Source organism: Acanthopagrus latus, chromosome 6 (assembly GCF_904848185.1).
Source record: "Acanthopagrus latus isolate v.2019 chromosome 6, fAcaLat1.1, whole genome shotgun sequence".
In the NCBI taxonomy this organism is placed as follows: domain Eukaryota; kingdom Metazoa; phylum Chordata; class Actinopteri; order Spariformes; family Sparidae; genus Acanthopagrus; species Acanthopagrus latus.
The window spans coordinates 14,546,434-14,565,982 of NC_051044.1; the positions used below are offsets into that span (position 1 = coordinate 14,546,434).

The window sequence follows — 19,549 nt, forward strand, 5'->3', positions numbered from 1 at the left end:
TTCTTACATAGCGCAGAAACAAGTCACAGAGACACCGTTCACCCTGTTACAAGACACTGTACCATCAGCATGATTTTGAAGATGCTATATTAAAGTTAAAAAAAGTTACATAATGTTGCTTTAAGTGAAAGATCTGCAAACCTCCCTGCAGACGTTCACCGTCGGCAAACAAAACAGAACCTTTGTTATTATAAAATATAGAGCTTTAATTTATTAGTCAGCAACATTGATGTGGAAGAAAAAGATAGCAATTTTTTACAGGTCATTACAATAACATCAACTGTGCATTATATCATACATTACTTTACCTCAAGGACCCAGAGCAGAGTCTGCCAAACAGAGAAAATAAAATAGATGCACGTGTTTGAACTATATGCAAATTTGTTTTGCAAGGTATTGAGAACGAGAGAGAGAGAGAGAGAGAGAGAGAGAGAGAGAGAGAGAGAGAGAGAGAGAGATAGAGATACAGAGGGAGAGGAGGAGGAGAGAGAGAGAGAGATAAAATCACAATCTGACCTTCTTGTACTTTCAGCATTTCCCACCATGAAAAAGGTTCGAGCACATCTTTTCCTGCACTGATAGTATTTCCATATTCCCACGACAAGAAAGACATTCACTGACATCCACAGCAACAGAGCATTTTTAGACAAATACCATATACATACACTGTACATGCCATGCACAATGAAAAGCCACCTTACTGAAGATTTTGGTACATGTTTCTCTTCAGGGTTGGTGGTGATCGGCTTGTTAGTGGTTGTACTTGTGACAGTTTTCTTTCACTGTACGGAAGCTGCTCAGTATAAACAGTTTATATGAAGTCTGTGGCGTGTATGATGGCAGGATGGCACTGCAGTAGAGCTCTGTTGTCAACCAGCTAATACGGAAAATACAGCACTGGTTAAAGTAGTTAATTTTCCAATCAAAGCTAAGCTAATGTGTAGACTAATTAATGAAACCGACATTGAGCGTGAAACTAGCAGGAATGCAAACGTTGGAGCGCTTGGAACATACAAGCTGCTCTGCCTTATATGAATATACTGCAGATGCCACAGATACATGTGAAGTATTTACCAATTTGGCAACAGAAGGTGCTTTGTCTCTAATATCTTTTTTATTTATCACAAACTGTCACAAACTCACATATAGCTGCCTGCTGGAATTCCTCATCTCCAAAAGAGAAAAGAGAAGGCAATGTTATATTTTCAGCTTTTGTGTCGTTAGAACACCCTTTAACCCCCCCACCCCGAAAAACAGCTTATCACAAAGATCACGTTTGTTAAGGATACAACATTGAGATGTGATATTCACATATAAACGAAACAAACACTTGGCAGCAACTGATTTTTGGAAGAATTTGGGGTGCGGGCGATGCGACGTCGTTAACGTGAGGTCAGGCTGGACCACAGCGTGAGAGGAGGGACGTCTCACTGTAGGGGCCTGCTTTCATCAACATGCGACCGCGCGAGAGCGTGACGCGTTGTCACGGCTGCAGACGGCGGCCATTTCTTTTCCATCCGTTCATGTCCCAAGAAATGCCGTCATCATTCTGTCAACAGCTCGCAGTTAAAAAAAGAAGGGAAAAAAAAAAAAAAAACAACAGAAAAAGAAGCTGTCTGCTTTAGTTCGAGGAGGTCGAGAATTTCCACTCGACTTCCAGCGTAGACACTGAATACTGCCAGCAGTCAAGTGATCCAACACGGTCACCTTAACAGTCTGTGAATCCATGTGTGGATGACTCCCAATGTCCTCGGGTTACTGTTGCTGTTTCTCAAAAACACCAAACATAAAGATATTCTCAACATAATAACACATCGTAATAAACAATAACACTAACAATAATATTATAATAACAACAATATTTGCACAGATTTACCTATTCACAAAAAAAAAAAAACATGTTTTCTAGATAGGTACAAAGAATTACTTTTTACAACCTACAATAAATATTGTGTATTTTTTTTTTTTTTCAACAGTTACATAGAGACTGTTTGATGCTGTTGCTTTTGGTTGCAGTGTCTGTCTTGTCCATTGATTTTCTAAACTGGAGTCATTTCCCTAGGAGGTGGTGTGAGAAGGTGGACAGGTAGACTGGGGGGGTGTGTTTGATAAGGTGTGAATCCGGCTCCTCATGTCTCGGCCGGAGTCGTTTGCTCATCGTGATGCCGACGGTTGCGAGGCTTCTTCTGCTCTTTCAGCTCCTTCAGGCTTTTGGCTTTGTTGTCCCCGAGGGTGCCCTCTCCGAGCTGCCAGTAATCCTGGCAGTACTGGTTAATCAGGCCCATCTCCGGTTGGCTCAGGATGGTCAGCAGGTCCTTATACTGACCGGCGCTGGGAGTCCAGGTGCTGGACTGCAGCGGAGGGAGGGCCGGGCTGCCCGTCTCCACCAACACGTTGTTGACCGTGCGACTGGAAAGCACCACGAGCTGCAGTTTGACGAGCGTGTGCTTGAAGTTTTTCTCTGTGGAGGTGCACTGGTAGATGCCGCCGTCGGACGACTGCAGAGAGCGGATCAGGAGGCCTTGTTCTGTTTTCAGGGTGCGGCCCTCTGAGCGAATCTGGAAGGATGGACAGTACAATCGTTAAATGTAAAATTTTAACACAGATGCAGATGGGGGAATAAATAAAAGGAAAACCTGCACAGAGTAGAGTGGAGAGACACACATCAAAATCAAATGCCTCTGTGCATCAGGAAAATAACAATGAATAAACTGCGTCACCAGATCTCAATCCAGTTGAAAAGCTCTCCACCGCCATCACCATAAGGCCAAAAAATATAATATATACTTTAATCTTACGATGTATTTTGTGTCTGCAATTACCTCTGATGTCATGTGTTCTCCTGTTATGTCTGGGTCTGTTTTTATTTATGTCTATCAGCTGTATTCAGGTCACTCTTGCAAAAGATATGTTGTTCTCAACGAGAATACCTCATTTAACATGTCATATGTAAAAATGACACAATATTTTGTGTAGAAATGGTGTTCATAGACTTGGAAAGGAGCCTCGAGGCCATTTGACCAAACAGGCTGAAGACACCTCATGTCAGTTCTCCCTTTAATGTGTCACCCATCTTTAGATTCACACATCAGAGATGCATTAATGTGCATCGATTATACAGACGGCTTCAAACCACGTGGCAGTGAAGGCTTTGCTCACCTCTTTTCTTCTGTCGCTGTTTTCCTTCTGCAGGTGCCACTTGAGAGACATGTGAGGAGACCTGGCCTGGCACTCCAGGAACGTGGTGCTGCCCTCCACCCCATACTGCACCGTCTCCAGAGTGTTCTTATTGGCTAGAAAACAATATGTTGTGTTATTCATGTAGAAGATGAGATATACAAACTAGATAGATGGATAGAGCACACTCAAAGAGCTAGGTGGGTATCCAGACACTCACTGTTAGAGTTATAACCTCTGCACTGGCGGATCGGGTTTCCATACTTCACATCCTGCCGACGGCTCCGTCTAGAGGGGTCAGATCAACAAACCAAAATAAAAAGCTTAACTTACATCGAAATAACCTTGTTATCAAGTCAAACACTTAAAACACCAACACGCACAAACACATGCAAACGAGTTCCGTAACCTACGCACAGGCTGTCTATACAAACTTAATCCTCACCTCTTCTGTGAGGATGAGTATCTGGAACAGGACTTGCCGTCCCAGGCGCAGTACGGGTCTCTGGCCAGACAGCAGTCAGCGCAGGCCTCCCCGTACACATCACAGCGATGGAGGGCCAGGTGGGTCACCCCCAACACCGAGCCTACATACAGTTGTTGCTGTTACAAAAAGAAAGAAAAACAAGATCAGGAAATAAAGTAATCAGAAATAAACATATTCAGTACAACTTTTATTTCACAGGTCTGAGAAAGTTAGTGGTTTCTTTTGTCGAGTTTATAATCAGTTGCTATGTTTTTCTGAAGGATTTCCTTGAAAGAATTTCTCCATTTAAGGCATGTTAAGCTTGTTTGTGTTTGTTTTATATTTTCATATGAGCTAAGAACAGTTCCACCAAACTGTCACACTTTTTTTGTTTTGTGTGTTTGTACATTAGTTACATAATTTTCTCGGTTAGAGTAATGACTATACACACATATTTTATCTGACGTCTGACTGCTGTGCTGCAATTTACTCATTTGCTTAACTGTGTGGTCTGAGCCACCTCAAAGGAACTTACCCGTTTGGATGAAATCTTCATGGTGGTGATTGATGTTGGAACCTGCGGTGACAAAGTTAATGACAGCTTAAAAATGAGCAGAAAGTCAAATGACATATTTGTGATATATATTTGTCACAGATGACAAACAAGACAAACGAGATGGAAAAGAAAGTAAGGGCCGACCTTGAAGACCTCCACTTCCTCTAAGACCAGCTCCTCTGTCTGCAGGTCGTCTCTGGGCAGGACAATCACTTTCTGGACTGATCCGCGATCTGCAAAACAGGAGAATGAAAAAACACAAATTATATCCACTAAATTATGATGACGGGAAACTGCTTTGAAAATTCCCTAAATATAACCCATCTGGACAGAGCCAAGGCCAGAGGACATGACATGCTATCACATCACTGTACAACCATCGTATCACGTGTTGTGCTGACCTGTGCCCAGGAAGAGCACCTCGTAGCTCCCATCGGCAGCTGCCACTTGGTCCACTGCAATTGTGGTGAACTCGTAGTCCACGTTGGTTCTGACCACCAGGGGGCGCTTGTGCACTGGGTATACCGCATTGTACATGGTGGGGTGGTTTCTCATGAAGTTGATCACCTCGTCTGGGTAATCCTTTGTGGATTTCATGTTGGGGGTGAAAGTGCCTCCAGGACACTATTGGAAAAGAAAAAAAAAAGCATATAACTATCAAACCTGCAATTTAGCAAATTCCCTCTGCAATAAAAAAAAAAACGAATTCTATATAAAAGATCTTTATTGTTCATAGCTCACAGTGCCAGGTCGTGGGTAGGGGATCTTCCCAGTGTATGCCACCCACTGGTAGTTGGGCCCCTCCTTGTGGGCGAAAGGCCCGTTGAAGACCATGCGGATGTCGGCCATGGAGTAGACGCACACCGCCGAGCCTTTAAACACAGACCTGGAGGAGGGCGGGAGATAAAGGGTGAGCGCACAGAGACAACAGCAGCGGCAGCAGCAGCAGCAGCAGCTCGAGGATACAGATTAACTCACTCCCTGCGATAATTACTACGGGTGTTCTCTGCGGCTGGTACAATCTACTTCCTTCCCACGTACTCAGCCAGGCCTCTTACAGGAACACACTGAAACACTGTGACGCACAAACACACACTCAACCAGAGTCAAGCTGTCTGACACACTGACATACAAACACCCACGTACTGCAGAGAATCGCCAGAGCTCGGGCTCTCGCTGCTGTGTGGTGGGTGTACTATGTTTGTAACTCCTGTCATGGGCCTCTATCATTAGCGCCGCATGTGTTTTTATCAGCTGGGTTTAAATGTGCCTGATGCCTTAGAAGAGGATGGAAACAATAACAGTATTTGTTTCTCAAATACATTAATCAAGGCGCGTTTATTATGACTCTGCACGCGCCTCTCCCTGCAGTCAGAATCTAAATTTCCATGTCTGGTTGGCTCCCTTGAATTTTAATGCCGCGCTGTTGAATGACAACTTGCTATCAAACCTGACCTATAAGGAACTATAGGCTCAGTCAGTCTCTCAGAGGAGCGAGACTCCCTCCGGGCTCCACATTCACAGTCCCGTTTTTGTCTTTGTAGCCTAAATCTGACAGGCCATACACAACACAGCATTTCAATATCAGAGAGAACCGATGCCTTCAGGCTGAGTGAAAAATGAACAGAAACTGCAGCAGGAAACCAAAATACACCTTCTCTCCAAACTGCATGAAAGTTAAGAGAGTCGGAGGAAGCTGTCAGTCACTCACCCTGAAACGGAGAAGACTCCGTAGATGACGGGGTTCTTGGTGTCTTGAGTCGGCTGGATATACACATCCCCTAATAGATGAAGACAAAGATTAGACGTCATTAGTCACAGTGATACGGCATGAAAAGCAGAGAAAGAAGAAGTACCGAGACCATTCAAGTCATTCTATGCAGGATTTATCAGTTGCTGTTGGTGAAAAAGGAATTTGTTGAGTCTCATTCCTCAAATAGAAACGCTTTGAGCTGGAAGTAACAGCACCGTGACAACAATAATGTCTTGCTCCACAGATGTAGTTATTTTTTGGAAACGTATCTTTGCTGTATCCAATATTTGTGAAATATTGGCTATATTTTGACCCATTGGTGCCTCAAACAATTATTCAAATCGGACAGTAGTCGGACAGGTCACACATGAGACTCCTTACGGAAGGTAACTTGTATTAATAATGTGAAGGTAAATTAAGTAAGTGATGTGTTGGACTTAGTTAAGTATTGTAGTTATTTTAACCCAAATCATGATCTTTTTCTAAACTTAACTGAGTAATTTTGGTGCCTAAACCAAACCAAACCTTGACAGTTTCACAACGTGCGTAACACTCAAAAACTCGTGATGTTTTTGTACTATTTGAAATGTTTCTTCGCAAGTTATATTTTCAAAGTCTGAGCAGTCGTTGCAATAAGTATTCAACACGTTTTTTTTTTTTTTTATGTCTTTGTACCTAAACTCGTAATCTGTCAAGTAACCAGCAACTACAGCAGTTTCACGAAATGCAGTGGAAGCACAATATCTCCTCTGAAATTTACCAAACATTGTATTTCAGTAATTGAGAGAATATTTAAAGTTTCATTCTGCTGATGAAAACGGAAGCACAACTGTCAAGACGAACGGTCAGACAGAGAATAGACGACACATTAAGTAAATATTAGTGTCTGTGTCTTGCATCAAATCGTCCAAAGCTTTCCAGATTCCACCTGGTTCCAAACTTAAGTGATTGTAATTGTGACATATGGAGATTTTTCTTGCTTCCTAGGAAGGGGAGTTTAAAGGAGAGTTCCTCATGATTTGTGGTTGCCGGAGCCTCAGTGAGATCCTGAATCCAAACTCCTTCCAATGCTGAAACTACAGTTCCTGAGTCCCAGCGGGGAATACGGGTGAAACGGAGATCTCGGGCTGAAACATAACTTTAATAGGAGCCATATGCATCCAATGACTGCAGGGCTGAAGCGATCGTGAACCCTGCGTCTCCTCTGATGGCTTAATGAGAGAGAAGTGCAAGGAAAAGCAATAAGCAAGGCAAATGGAATAAATTTAAAGTAGACAGGTTGAGTAGAATAACACTTCACCACAACATAGAGAACACATAGGTCCATTTAATGCCACGCATCAGCGGGAAACTGATGCAAAGGGCTCGCATGGCTTGATTTAAATGGCCTTGAAAAGACAAGGACAACAATTATGTGGAGTCAATTCTTTGCAAAACACAAATTACAATAATGAGGCTTGAAATCCTACCCATTTTTTTTTTTTTTTTACCTGAGATCTTTGTCATGGTTATCTGTGAAGCTTGAAGCAAGACAGTAAGAACGTAAAGCCATCCACTCAGATTTATCTCTCATATGTCACCTGAACGATCGTAAAAAGTCAGAGTGTAAAAAGAACAAAATGTGAAGCTACGATCAAGCATTGAGGACGCAATGTAATGACGCATGACTTGATCCTTGCACCCTCAAGATAAACAAGCTAAGATTCACATGGCTTCTGTGAAAACATAATATCTGACTCTGCAAAATCAACAAACTCTCCTTTGATTGGGAGCTCGAAATCATTTCAGCAAAATCGACCTTCTCACATGCCAAGGTATGAAATGGCAGGTAATGGCTGCACACTAAAGCAAAAATTAACTTTTGGCAAACAAAGTAGAAATTCATAACCCCATCTGACGCCAGTTTGACAGGCCTCCTGGCTACAGAGGGAGTGCAGCGAAAGAAAAAAGAAATAAATCAGCAGAGAAATGGAACGAGTTGCGTCACCGCAAACTTGTGTTTCTGATGTGTCAGATCAGACGGAGCCTTTGAGGCACTTTCAGCATCACATTAGCAGAGAAACATCTCCTGATTGCTGCAAGCGCAGAAAGAAGCACAAAGCGAGGCGATAAATACAGTGTTTTTGTAAAGTGAAAACAAGAGAAAGTGAGTGATACGCCCACTGAACAGTCACTGGAAGGAAGAGTGACTGCAAAGTCTAAAGGATGTGCAGCGAAAATATGTTGCTGAAATGTCCACTTGGAATAAATTTGGAGGAAATTAAAAACAAAAACAAACAAAGCAACAACAAACAGGACCCTTGTCTTCATATACAGTTAAGCGGTTTTGGGATTTGTGGTCTACAGCAACATAAGAAATAACTCAATGAAAAAACAATTTTTCACTCCATAATTACATTTCAGAAAAGGCAATAAAACTTTATCGCCCACACATTCATTCTCATTTTTGTCTGGCAGACATCTTCAGCTCTCTCACGTCTGTGTGTCTCTCTTTATATCCCTCTTCTCCCCCGGTGCCGCACTGAACGCTTTCTCTTCTGTTAGCCTCTGCCTCACCATCTGAATCTACTCCACTCTCTCCCATGAGTCCTCATACAACCACTCTGATGCCTCTGCAGGGCTCCGTCAGGACCAGCAGGACTGGAGACAGAATACATTTCGACCAGACTGTCTGTGGTTGTGGGAAGGACGTCCACAGAGCTGTGGGATGTCTCGTTGCGCCTCAGGACTCGCTATGACCTCACCGCGAATGCTCATCTGCACTCAAACTACAACTGACCTGCTGCGCTGTGGATAGACTGCTTAAAGTACAGCAACGCTGACAGAAGAGCGCTCTTCTGTCACTGACAGAGTGCTCTTAATGCATCACATACATTTGCATCTTGCAAAGCCTCATCACAGCAGGAATAAGAGCTGCTGCTATACATGTAGCTCATGGCGCCGGTGGATGCACCGTTACTGAGTGAATTATTCTGCTTCACAATGCATCTGACTGGAAACACTTATGACCCAGAGATAATCTTATGTGCATGTGTGCAGCTTTTAACAGGAAACACCCTACAGGTCACATGCTGCATTTCATTATGTTAATTTGGGATCATTTATAGATTTGTTATAGTATAATAATTACTTTCATAGCAATGGAATTTTCTTCCATTTGGACATTTAGTGCCCAAAAAATTACATTCTATACAAGATTAAGGTTTATTTAAAAAAAAAAGTTCATTGCTCAGTTGTTCTTCAAATGTTGTTTTTTGCATTATGCGACGAATTCACAGTGTGGCCATTTTCCTCCAGCGTCATGCTCAGGGTGGGAAGTTAAAATGCTAGGATAATGTAATGTGTATCAGATGTATAAACGCAGATAATCTGACAAACTATCATTTTACAGCTCCCCAATTAATCAGCAACTGAAATGATGATGGGCAGTGAAACTCTGGAGGCACATCCTGCCATATTTCAAGGCAGAGCAATGTATTTGATAACTCTTCAGCTCATGTTAGCGTTCAACACGATCAACTGCAGATTGCCTATGTTTGTAAGAATTGCACCCCAGAACACAGCAGTACAATATTTGAGCTTCACACTATGAGCGTGATGTCACAGCAAAATGGCCGCCATGTGATTATAATCCTTGAAACATATTCTGTGGCTCTAAAAATGACTGTTGCCCTCCAAAAGTGTGAAACACAGCACTTCATAGAGGCTAATCTTTCTCAGATGGACTCATCTTATTTAAACCTTTCAGTTCAAATCACAAACAAATCGTCAAGTCTTTCTCTCACTTCAATCTTGGCTGAGATGAATTTGATTCCCAATGAGGACACATATTCAAAAACCAGTGAAAACCAGTGAAAGATTTGCTACTCATACCACCAGTCATTACAATTTCAGGGATACTACAAATCCCTCCTTAATCCTGTCCGTCATGTGATTGACGGACAGGCCGGGATGATCCACAGGCGTTGGGCTGATCCCAGCTGCTCATTACTTTGATTACTCTGTATGCGTGTGTGTTTGCTTTTCTATCGCTAGTCTTCTTAAAGTACAAATTCTCTGCGAAACATGTTGCAGGCGCTTGAAACGATCACAGTCTTAGAGTAAGGATGTTACCTTTAAGGATGTTACCTGCAGGAGTCAAGTTGATGTTCAAAGGAACTGACATGTCAAGCTCAACATGCAAGAGTCTGTGACACCTTAATCTAAAGCTGCAGCTTCCCTGGGATTCTTCTCAGCATTGCTGCTCATAAGCAGACACATGCTGCTGTAAATGCTGCTTTGCAGGGTGTGAGTGAGTGTGTGTATGTGTGTGTGTGTGTGTTTTCGTCGCTCCAGTACATTGAGCTTCTGCTCACACACTGCAGCAGAATTAGAGTAGATGTTAAGCTAAAAGCCTTACCATCATGGTGAAAGTATGCACAGCAAATGGAGGTTAAAATGTGAGAACTCCACTAAAGAGGAAGTTGTTGATACTGAATCTGTCAGCACGGAGACCATCTGGAGACCTTTGTTTTGAAATGGAGTTGTGCTCTCATGTAAAAAGTCTCATTTTACATCTACATCTTGGTCATGCTTGTACTCATTATGTGCTTCACACTAAGCACTTGAGGCTGATGCATTACGCTCTCCGAGTTGCTTATTGAGATTTGTAAAATCCCCACATTGTGGTCTGTCGGTAAACTTTTTGGCAAATTCAAAAGAATATCTACTTTAGGTTCGCAAGCTGTGTGTTCGTTGTGCACGCTGAGTGTTTATCCAGTGTTCCTACAAAGCCCTGGCTATGTAATGAGGAAACAACACCACACAACACTGTTCCAGCAAATCAACAGCAACAGGTGGCGTTCAAGCTTCTGCACAGTAAGAGGAGGGTTGATATGAGGAACGAGGGGGACAGTAAATTGAGAGGTTGCGTAATCATGTGATATTGCAAGTTAATGCAGCATTTTTTACTTCTTAACATACAAACCAATCCGTTTCACATGAGGAACTATTGGCAGCTAAAGATGTGGTTTACGTGTATCATCCAGGAAGAGCAGTGTTCACCTGCAAAGTATTCAGCGCTAAGTCTCTGCTTGATACGCAATGTATGGTAACATTAGTGTTGCTATGTCTTTGTTACTATCTAGTTTGCCACGGTATGCTGTTGTTGTGAAGTTAGATATAAGAGCAGGAACGTTGTGAGTATCACTGTCTCAAGTGTGCTGGCGATGGAAAACTTTCTCATCTTAGCATGTTAGCTTGCATGAATTTAAGAGAACTAGGGGTAGGGAGTATTTGTTTGGGTGTTGGAGTTCAAATATCAACTATATTTCTCTAGAATAACACCTCGCTTTTAAGAATCTTATTATATATTTGGGTCTAAAGTTAAGTTTTAGATCACAGATCAACGGATGATGGATACGAGCCTGGTGAGGAGATGGGGTGTGTAATGGCCAGAGATGAAAGAACAAAGTGCCATAAACGCTCTAAAAGGGTCAGCGATGGTGGGAGAATCTTGAACAAGGAAATAATCATTCAGACTCACTCAGTTCATCAAAGTGCGTCTCGATGCCGTCAGCTCCGGGCACCGAGCAGATGAGTCGAGCTTTCAGAAACGTGCTCCACTTGTTGACCAGACAGCAGTGTCCGCCGTCATCATTCTGCGGGGAGAAGATTCACAGTAGTCAACCATCGAGCTCTACGGGAATGTCTGACTAACAGCTGTTTGAAACAACCCTCCAAACTAACTGCACCGGCTCTGTTGTTATTGGGCCTGTATGAATCAAGAGCAGCTCTGTGCGTCAGCTTTGGCCCATCTGCACAGGAGGTCAGCCAACTTCTACTGCTGAGGTAAAGACTCAAGCCTTGGGAAAATCATTCGTGAGCTGCAGCTCAACACTTTTTATGGAGACCTGATGATTTGCAAAGCTGGAAGACGTACATTCGCTATCTATCTATATCTACAGTGACATTGAGTGGGGAAGAAATCTGTTTTCAAGTTTCTTGTGGTGGCATGTGGCATGTTTTAAACATACAGCCATGTTTAAAACCACATGGCTTTAATAATGGGCTCTGGGTCCACCACTTTAGTCCAAGCTAAGATACCTCAATGACTTTCAGATGGACTGTTGAGGCATTTTGTAGAAACATTCATGATCTCCAGAGGATCGAGCCAATGGACTCAAACGATCCTCAGACTTTTCCTCTAGCACCACCAGCAGGTACAGGTACGCTATGTTTTCTAATTCAAATAGTCCTACAGCTGCTGGATTGAATGTGAAACAGATTAAGGTTCCCTCAAGTATTAATCTTAAAGAAGTTGGTGATCTTGTAGTTCCAACATCAGGTCAAACCTTTCACTTGAAATATCTCAACATGTATAGGACGTACTGGTACCAAAGTCTTGTTTCATAGATTTCTTGTAAATAACATACTTTAGGAATGCATCTTGCGAACACAAGGGGCATCTGGAGAGACATTTTTTGAAGTCCGCATGCAGATGGTTGGAAAGTTTGAGACCCAGCGTCATTATTTGTCCGTCTTCAGTGGAAAACAACACTCCAGGCCGCAGCACTACATCAGCTCTGGTTTTGTGTGTGATGTCCATGCATGTATACAGATGTGGACCAAAGTAAACTCTGCTGCTCAAACATTTCATCCAGAGGAACAAAAATAACAGAATGTTTTTTTTCCAAACTCAGCTGTTGAGGCAAACAGCGGAGATTTTGTTTTCTGACTGGTAATTGGTGTGCGTTGCCGTTGCACGCTCAGCAATTACTGATTATCATGGGGAACTTACTTTCTGGGCCTCTCAGAGCGGACTACGGACTATAACTAACCACTATGGAGACATATAAACCTTTCAGCTGTGATGATCAACATGAGGTTTGCTGACTGGTGTGATAACTCACCAGGCAGATCCGCCCTATCCTGGACTGGGTCATGGGACTCTGGCCCATCTCAGAGGCTTTCTCGCGGAAGAAGAAGTAGAGCTTGTCATCATTCTTCTCAGCGCTGTCTGGGATGAGGTGTGCATGGACGAATGTGGGATCTGTGAAGAAGGAAGAAGAGAAGGAGAGACCATTAGCAGCTTTTCACTTCAAAATGTCCGGACTTTACTGCACTTAGAGGGCGTGTACCCGGGAAAGCCACGAGTGCAGAAGCCTGTTCAGATCAAATCATCAAATCAAACCTCAAACTGACTTTCTGTGGAGTCCACTTGTGGTGGAGACAGAGTTAAAGAAAGGAATGCCCAGCAGGTCTTTGATGTGACGTGTCTAACAGTTTATTACAAACAAGTCATCAAGTCATACAAAAGATGCCCAAAATGCTGTAAGAATGTTTGACTATAGTATGTCAACAAAATGCAACAGGGAATTAGAACCTGGCTTTATCCAATGTTCTGATGTCTGTTATAGAAATGCAATAATAATTGTCTTTCTGTGAGTCAGGTAACATTTTGACCCTGTCCATCTGTAGCGACTCCACCGAGACGCTTTCCTTACATGCTTCCAATGTTAATTATGTTGTTCAGTGTTCAGTGCAGAAATCACTGTGGAGTTTAGCTGAGGTTAATAACAGGCTGCAGCAGTCCCAGTTAGACGGGATGTCTTCCAAAGTTTCTTTTTTAGTTTGAAATTGTCTCTGTATTTCCCAAGTCTTTGTTTCTCTGCAAGTGGAGCGATAGTCACAGGGAAGCTTTCACTGAAAAAGTCTCTATTTGGAATAGAACGAAATGGAAATTTGGAAGGTATGTGATTAATCTGGCTGAGTCAGAACGCTGTAGTCTTACATTGGGTTTGGATGTGTATTTTTGCAAAAGAAACTAGGTCTGCAGATTTAGTCCCCCAGCACTTAAATTAATAGCTAGTATATGAACAGGAGAAATGATAATAGTGAGCAAAAACAATTTCAAAGTCCATATTGATTTTGCACTTATTGTTTTAAAACAGTTGTGAAAAAAAATGTGAGCCTGTCCTTTCACTGGTGTTGACAGCAGTAGATCCTGAAGAAAAATACTCTGAGATGGGAACTTTAGGTAACCTCCATGGAGACATGCGAGTCATATGTCCTCTTACACCCTTGCTAACTTCACGTGATGACAGTGAACATTGTCACAGTTTGTATGATTCTAGTCTAAGAGGTCTCAGTCTACAAGTCTAAACGGTGAAGATTTGTACTCAGCCACAGACATCATTCAAACTCTGAGACAGAGGAAGAGGTCTATTGAGAGCGATCCCTGCTGTAACATAAATAATAGTAGCCCGGGGCCCAGAACAGCACTTTAACTAACCCCAACCCAACCCCTTTATTTCTTCCCAGTAACAATGCTCAATATGGAATCACCGCGCGCTCCCACTGGCTGACTTACTGGGTCATCACTGGGCATACAACACAGGGTGCCCCTCCCCATTGTGACAGACCAGGGTCCCAAATGAGGACAAACCAAAATCAGGAGAAGGGGGGGTAACCAGGAACCATGTAATGGGGGGAGGGGATTCCACATGGCTGATTAGCAGGACTCAGGTGTCCCGATTCAGTGCACCACTACCAGGGGACTGTTGTCAGGGCAACAGGGTCAGAGGAAAATCTGGGAGCCGGCAACACTGGGGGAGGCCGTGATTGGTTTGGCAACATCAACCGAAAGCCCCCCGACCAGCATTTATATCGCTGTGGCAATCACGGTTCATTAGAGCGGAGTCATTATTGACATTCAGTCATTTCCCCCCCCCGTTACTACACTACTACTGACCTCGCTGTCAGGCTCCGCAGGCACGCGGTCAACAATTAGCATAGTGCATTTTATGCTTCAACTCAACTGATCATGTGGTCAAGTGGAGCAGGGCGGAAAGATCAACAATCTCCTTCCTAGAGGAAAAGGCTCGAGGAAAGGACAGTGCTGAAGAGCAGGTGAAACATTACAGCAGTGTTCTTCAGGAGCCGAGGAATAAATTAAAACCGGCCTGGAAAGAGATGAGTAGAAGAAATAATGCTGGCTGGAGAACAAGCCGTGAGCTGAGACATTACCGTTTAACCATCTGGAGTTATACTGATCAGTCCTCATGGCTGTCTGCTTCCCCAGCGTACGGAAGATTGCCGAGTCTGTTCCCATGAAATCAATGTAGACTCCTGCATACAGCTCTCCATCTGTCAGACAAACAAGGGAGGGTGAAGTCATTTTGGGCGAAATATTTTCGGGTTAAAGTACAGTACATGTTTGTTTGAAACTTGATTAAGTTCATCAAAGTTGCATCGTCCCTCCAGGTTTAATCAAAGTCAGACCGGTGGCATGCACAGCAGCTGCATGAGGAAGATTATAATGTCTTTGTATTTAAAAAAAAAAACAGAGCACCAAGCCAAAATACACCCTATTTATAAAATCTGATCAAATCTGGTCCAGGAAAAATGTCACGTTTGGTTTAAAAGTGACCTTTCAATTATAATGCAATCATATCACATTCACGAGGCCAGTCAGTGTAATTTCATCAGACAGCTGGATTTACACAGTCTCAATGAACAGCTGGATTTATGGTGTCGAGGTCACGGGTCAATCAAAGATTGATATTTTAGTCCTTCAGTTTCACCTCCCTGTCAGTGCGATGTTTTGACAAAATGAGTCTCCGGCACGTCACGTCTGGTGTCAGAAAAGGTCATTTTCCATGCCTATAAAAAGGTTACATTTACTGGCTAGAGTATTTACTGTAGTGCTATTTTAAGGGGGTAAACTAAAAAGCAGTAGGTGTAAAAAAAACAAAAACAAAACTCCTAAACCAGGGGAATTCCAGCTTCCTCTGTTGTTCTCAGTGTGGTACGTCGCTGCGCTGTCAGTTACTTAAGGCGACCTGTAGCTGACTCTCTTGAGGTTACAGTTTTGTTCAGGTCAGCTGGGAGAAAGCAAAACATAGGGTCTCTCTATCTTTCTCTCTCTCTACCTCACACACACACACACACACACACACAGGGCAGGAGGTCACTGATGATCAACAGCCATGTCTGACCACCTGTAAGCTGCTGACAACAAAAGACCACCCACGGATAGGTGAGAGCACACATCAGTCTGACAAAACAACATACTGATAAAACTGGAACTATAGAACGTACTCGAACTGAAATGATCAGCACAAATTGCCCAAATTCTTTGGTTGCATCTCTCCAAATGAAAATAGTTCCTACATGAAGCTGCTCATATGTTTTGCTGCTCTGAGCACCACAGGCTGAGCTAGTTCCATTATATGTGAGATAAGGCAGACACCCCTGTGGCCGATATCTCTAAAACTCAGCAACTTGCATTAAAACAATCAAGATGGATAAATAGCACTACCGGTAAGAGATAAGTTAAAAAAAAACAAAACAACAACAACCTGTCTTTGATTTCGGGTTGAACTTTAGGCAAACCCTACCAAAAGAATTACAGAATCAATGTGGATACATACAATTCCCTTTGAGGCATGCGCAGAAGCTGAACAGCCTAAAACTCTACAAATACTTCAGAACGTCTTTGTTTTCCACACGCATCTATTTAGAGCTGTCTGTAAACAATGTAAGAAGGAAAAAAATAAAAAAAGCAGGGACTTACTGATCAAAGCAGAGACACTGTTAAGTTTGGGGTCATAAGGACATTTTCCTTTCCCAGAATCCACTTTACCAGGTTCGAGCCGGAAAATGTATTCCTATAGGAAACGGGACAGACATCATCAGTAATTGTCTTGCTTCCATTTGGACCCAGATCCATTGTGTTCATGGTACCGTGTTCTTAGAATGCAGCATGTACAAGGCACTTTGACTATACTCGGATGTTAGCAGCAGCAGCATAAAACGAATAACGCGATCGGTTTAGAGGCACGGTGACAATGGCGAGGAGCGAGCTGTGACCCCACAGCCGCCGAAAAACACAGACTCTCTCACAGCACTATTGGATCTGCTGAGGGGAACAAAAAAGCACACAAAGCCAGTTATCTGTGAGATGGGGAGGTGGAGGAAAATGCTGAGAGCAATCCAAAACTCATCCACCATGCGTCTGATGTTAGTGGCTCAAACAAGAATTCATTATTCCGGAGTGCAAGAGGACATCTTGAACATCTGTGTCAACACTGGGTGTGTGTCTACATGGAAGGTTTGTCGGGCACTTCAAAGCGGGCTGACGGTGTCTGACAGGTAGGAAATATGCGAGTGGAAGCAGAATAATGTCAATGCTGCATTTGTTATCCCCTCTTTGAATCGTGTTTTTTCAGGGAGCGGCATAAAATATAACTCAAAAATATGTGCATGTACTGAATCTCCATTTGGAACAACCCATAAATCAACCTCTCAGGGAAAAATAATCGTTATCAACTTTGCACGTACTCATCCGAAAACCTTTTATATTGTAATTTTAATCCCCAAAAACCATTTTTCACATGATCTCAGTAACGAAGCCTGCACCTAAAGGATTTTTGCTTCTGTTGAGGTTTAGGAATGATGCTGTGAATGTGTGTTGTTAACGTCTGAAACATCATCACAACAAAAAATCTTCAGGTTGAAAAAATTGATTGATTGTTAGCAGTTTTAAAATGTGTGACATTAACTTTTGGCCATGAAGCTCTGTCCCTGCTAACAAGTGAGGAAAGTATAAACAACCCCCCCCCCCCAAAAAAAAACAGAAGGATGTCATGGAAGAAAAACGTTCTTTAGCAGAAAATGTTGTTCAAAACAAGAATCTGATGAAGAAGTCTTACAAAACAAAATCTCTTTTTGTAATTTTAAAGGAAAAGGTTCACTGATCTAGGGAATCCTGAAACTCTAAAGGTACTCCAGGTGGGCACCAAACCTTTACAAAACTCCCTTCAGCCCACCTTCGCCTCCAAAGGCTCTGACGTAGCACTGTAGTCTGCCGCCCGACTTGTTCTCCCTCCAGATTGGGCTGCCTGTAGGTAGTGGGAGCCCTAGAACATACACAGACACGGCACAGTGGGCCGTCTCATTACGACATTCAACAGCTCAGAACAAAATGAATTTAACCTGATGGCGACCAGGACGTAAACAGAAGAGGTGGAAAAGGAAAAGTGCAAAAATGAAGGACCGGAAAAACTAAAACAAAACAAAGACTCGACGGGGACGAACAAATCTAAAAAAATGGAGAGAAAAATGTCAAAGTGGAAGTCAGAGTAGAGTGAAGAGAGCCCGGCGGGCGACATTCATCATTTAGTAACCATGTTGGATTAGACTCAGTGTCATGCAAACACAGCTGCAGACTCCCATGCATAAACCATGAAACAGGAGAGGAGATGCAATGAAATGAGACAACAAATTATAAAATGCATTACATCCAGCAGAATCATATGAAGTGAAGGACAAAACAGCTGAGGAGACACGACAGGTGAAGAGTCCATCGCCCCATTTACACATTTAATATAAGAAAACATGTTCTGCAAAAAATAATTGTTAATGTTTGTGCAGATGGGGTTGTTCATATATTCATAGCCAGATTAATATAACATTTTATTCCTAAAAAAACATCTCCATAATGTATTTTTATGGTTGTTGACAGTTTGCACACGAGTGAATAATTCATAGGATAATGCATAATTTGCATTTAAAGATTACATTTTAGAAAAAGAAACCTGTCTTAGTCTAAGTAATGACAGGGGAGGATTCATGATGATATTTTTTTGTTAAAAATGTTACCCCCTTCACCTGAAATGTCTAATATAGAAATTAAAAATGTCTTTTTTTAAGTTTTCCCAAAAATCTGTGGGCTCGACATATTAACCAGAAAACCTGCAAACTGAAACCTGAAACAGCACCAGTGTAAGGCAGTTGAAGAGAATTAATGTGGGACTGAAAACGTGTGAGGCCCTCCGTGTACGAAGCGGAACACTTTTCCGAACAATCGGTCTCTGTTTACATCTGAGGAAAATCTTTACAGTGTGAAGCAACATTGCGCTGGGGCCTTCGGGGAGAAGCTGAATGACAAGAGGCGGACTGACCTTTACAGTGAAATCTGAACCCTCCATTTCAACGGTGAGACTAAACAGGCAGCGTGGTGAATGCAAGTGTGTGGACTGTAGCCGGGGCCGGCAGCTGCTGCGGCTCTGCGTGGCCGGTCGTGCTGTTGCGAGGAAGGGATGGACGGAGGGAGGGAGGGAGGGAGGGAGGGGTGAGCTACAAGGCTGATGATGGATGAGAGGCTCCATCAGTAATGATGGCCTTTCAGAGGCTCTCAGCCAGAGAGGAAGACAGGCCACAGGCTCTGCTGTGTGTAAACAGGTGAGGGGGGACTACTAGGTATTTGCCACAGATACACTGTCGACGTGCTATTCCCAGCGGCAAGAGAAGATTGGTGCCTCAACGAGCTCTAAGCGGCAGCAGTCAGGTACCTCACCAACAGCAATTTTGCAATAATAATAGAGATCTAGAGCCGACCGGCCGCAAGCTTTTTTTCTTTGAGTCTCCCAGACCGTGAAAGAAAAAAAATCGATGAAAAAGCAAGAGGCAGAAATGATGGAAGAGAAGCCGGGAAAGTGAGGAGCAGGAGCAGAAGGAGAGTCTCTGACCCCGAGATTGATTGACAGATACGGTTCTTTAAAGAAGCGGAGAGTGAAGGTCAAAATGTCTCCATGGCTGCCCGGCTGTGTCTTTG

The 19,549-nt window shown here is 42.9% G+C and overlaps 1 protein-coding gene across 3 annotated transcripts in view; it reads right to left on the bottom strand.

Moving 5' to 3' along the window:
* Positions 1–394: 394 nt before the first annotated feature.
* sema3fa (sema domain, immunoglobulin domain (Ig), short basic domain, secreted, (semaphorin) 3Fa) overlaps positions 395–19,549 on the bottom strand; it is a 56,040-nt gene continuing 36,885 nt past the window's right edge. For 2 of the 3 annotated variants that reach the window (XM_037100668.1, XM_037100667.1), the window contains exons 6-19: positions 17,763–17,852; positions 16,508–16,601; positions 14,959–15,078; positions 12,843–12,982; positions 11,477–11,591; positions 5,911–5,980; positions 4,941–5,085; positions 4,601–4,823; positions 4,344–4,432; positions 4,179–4,220; positions 3,623–3,780; positions 3,398–3,480; positions 3,160–3,293; positions 395–2,558 (exon numbers count right to left, since the gene is read on the bottom strand). In XM_037100668.1, the coding sequence (XP_036956563.1) occupies positions 2,130–2,558; positions 3,160–3,293; positions 3,398–3,480; positions 3,623–3,780; positions 4,179–4,220; positions 4,344–4,432; positions 4,601–4,823; positions 4,941–5,085; positions 5,911–5,980; positions 11,477–11,591; positions 12,843–12,982; positions 14,959–15,078; positions 16,508–16,601; positions 17,763–17,852 (1,932 nt within the window). In that variant the 3' untranslated portion in view covers positions 395–2,129. The remainder of the gene's footprint in view (positions 2,559–3,159; positions 3,294–3,397; positions 3,481–3,622; positions 3,781–4,178; positions 4,221–4,343; positions 4,433–4,600; positions 4,824–4,940; positions 5,086–5,910; positions 5,981–11,476; positions 11,592–12,842; positions 12,983–14,958; positions 15,079–16,507; positions 16,602–17,762; positions 17,853–19,549) is intronic. The other variant, XM_037100669.1, reaches the window with a different exon arrangement.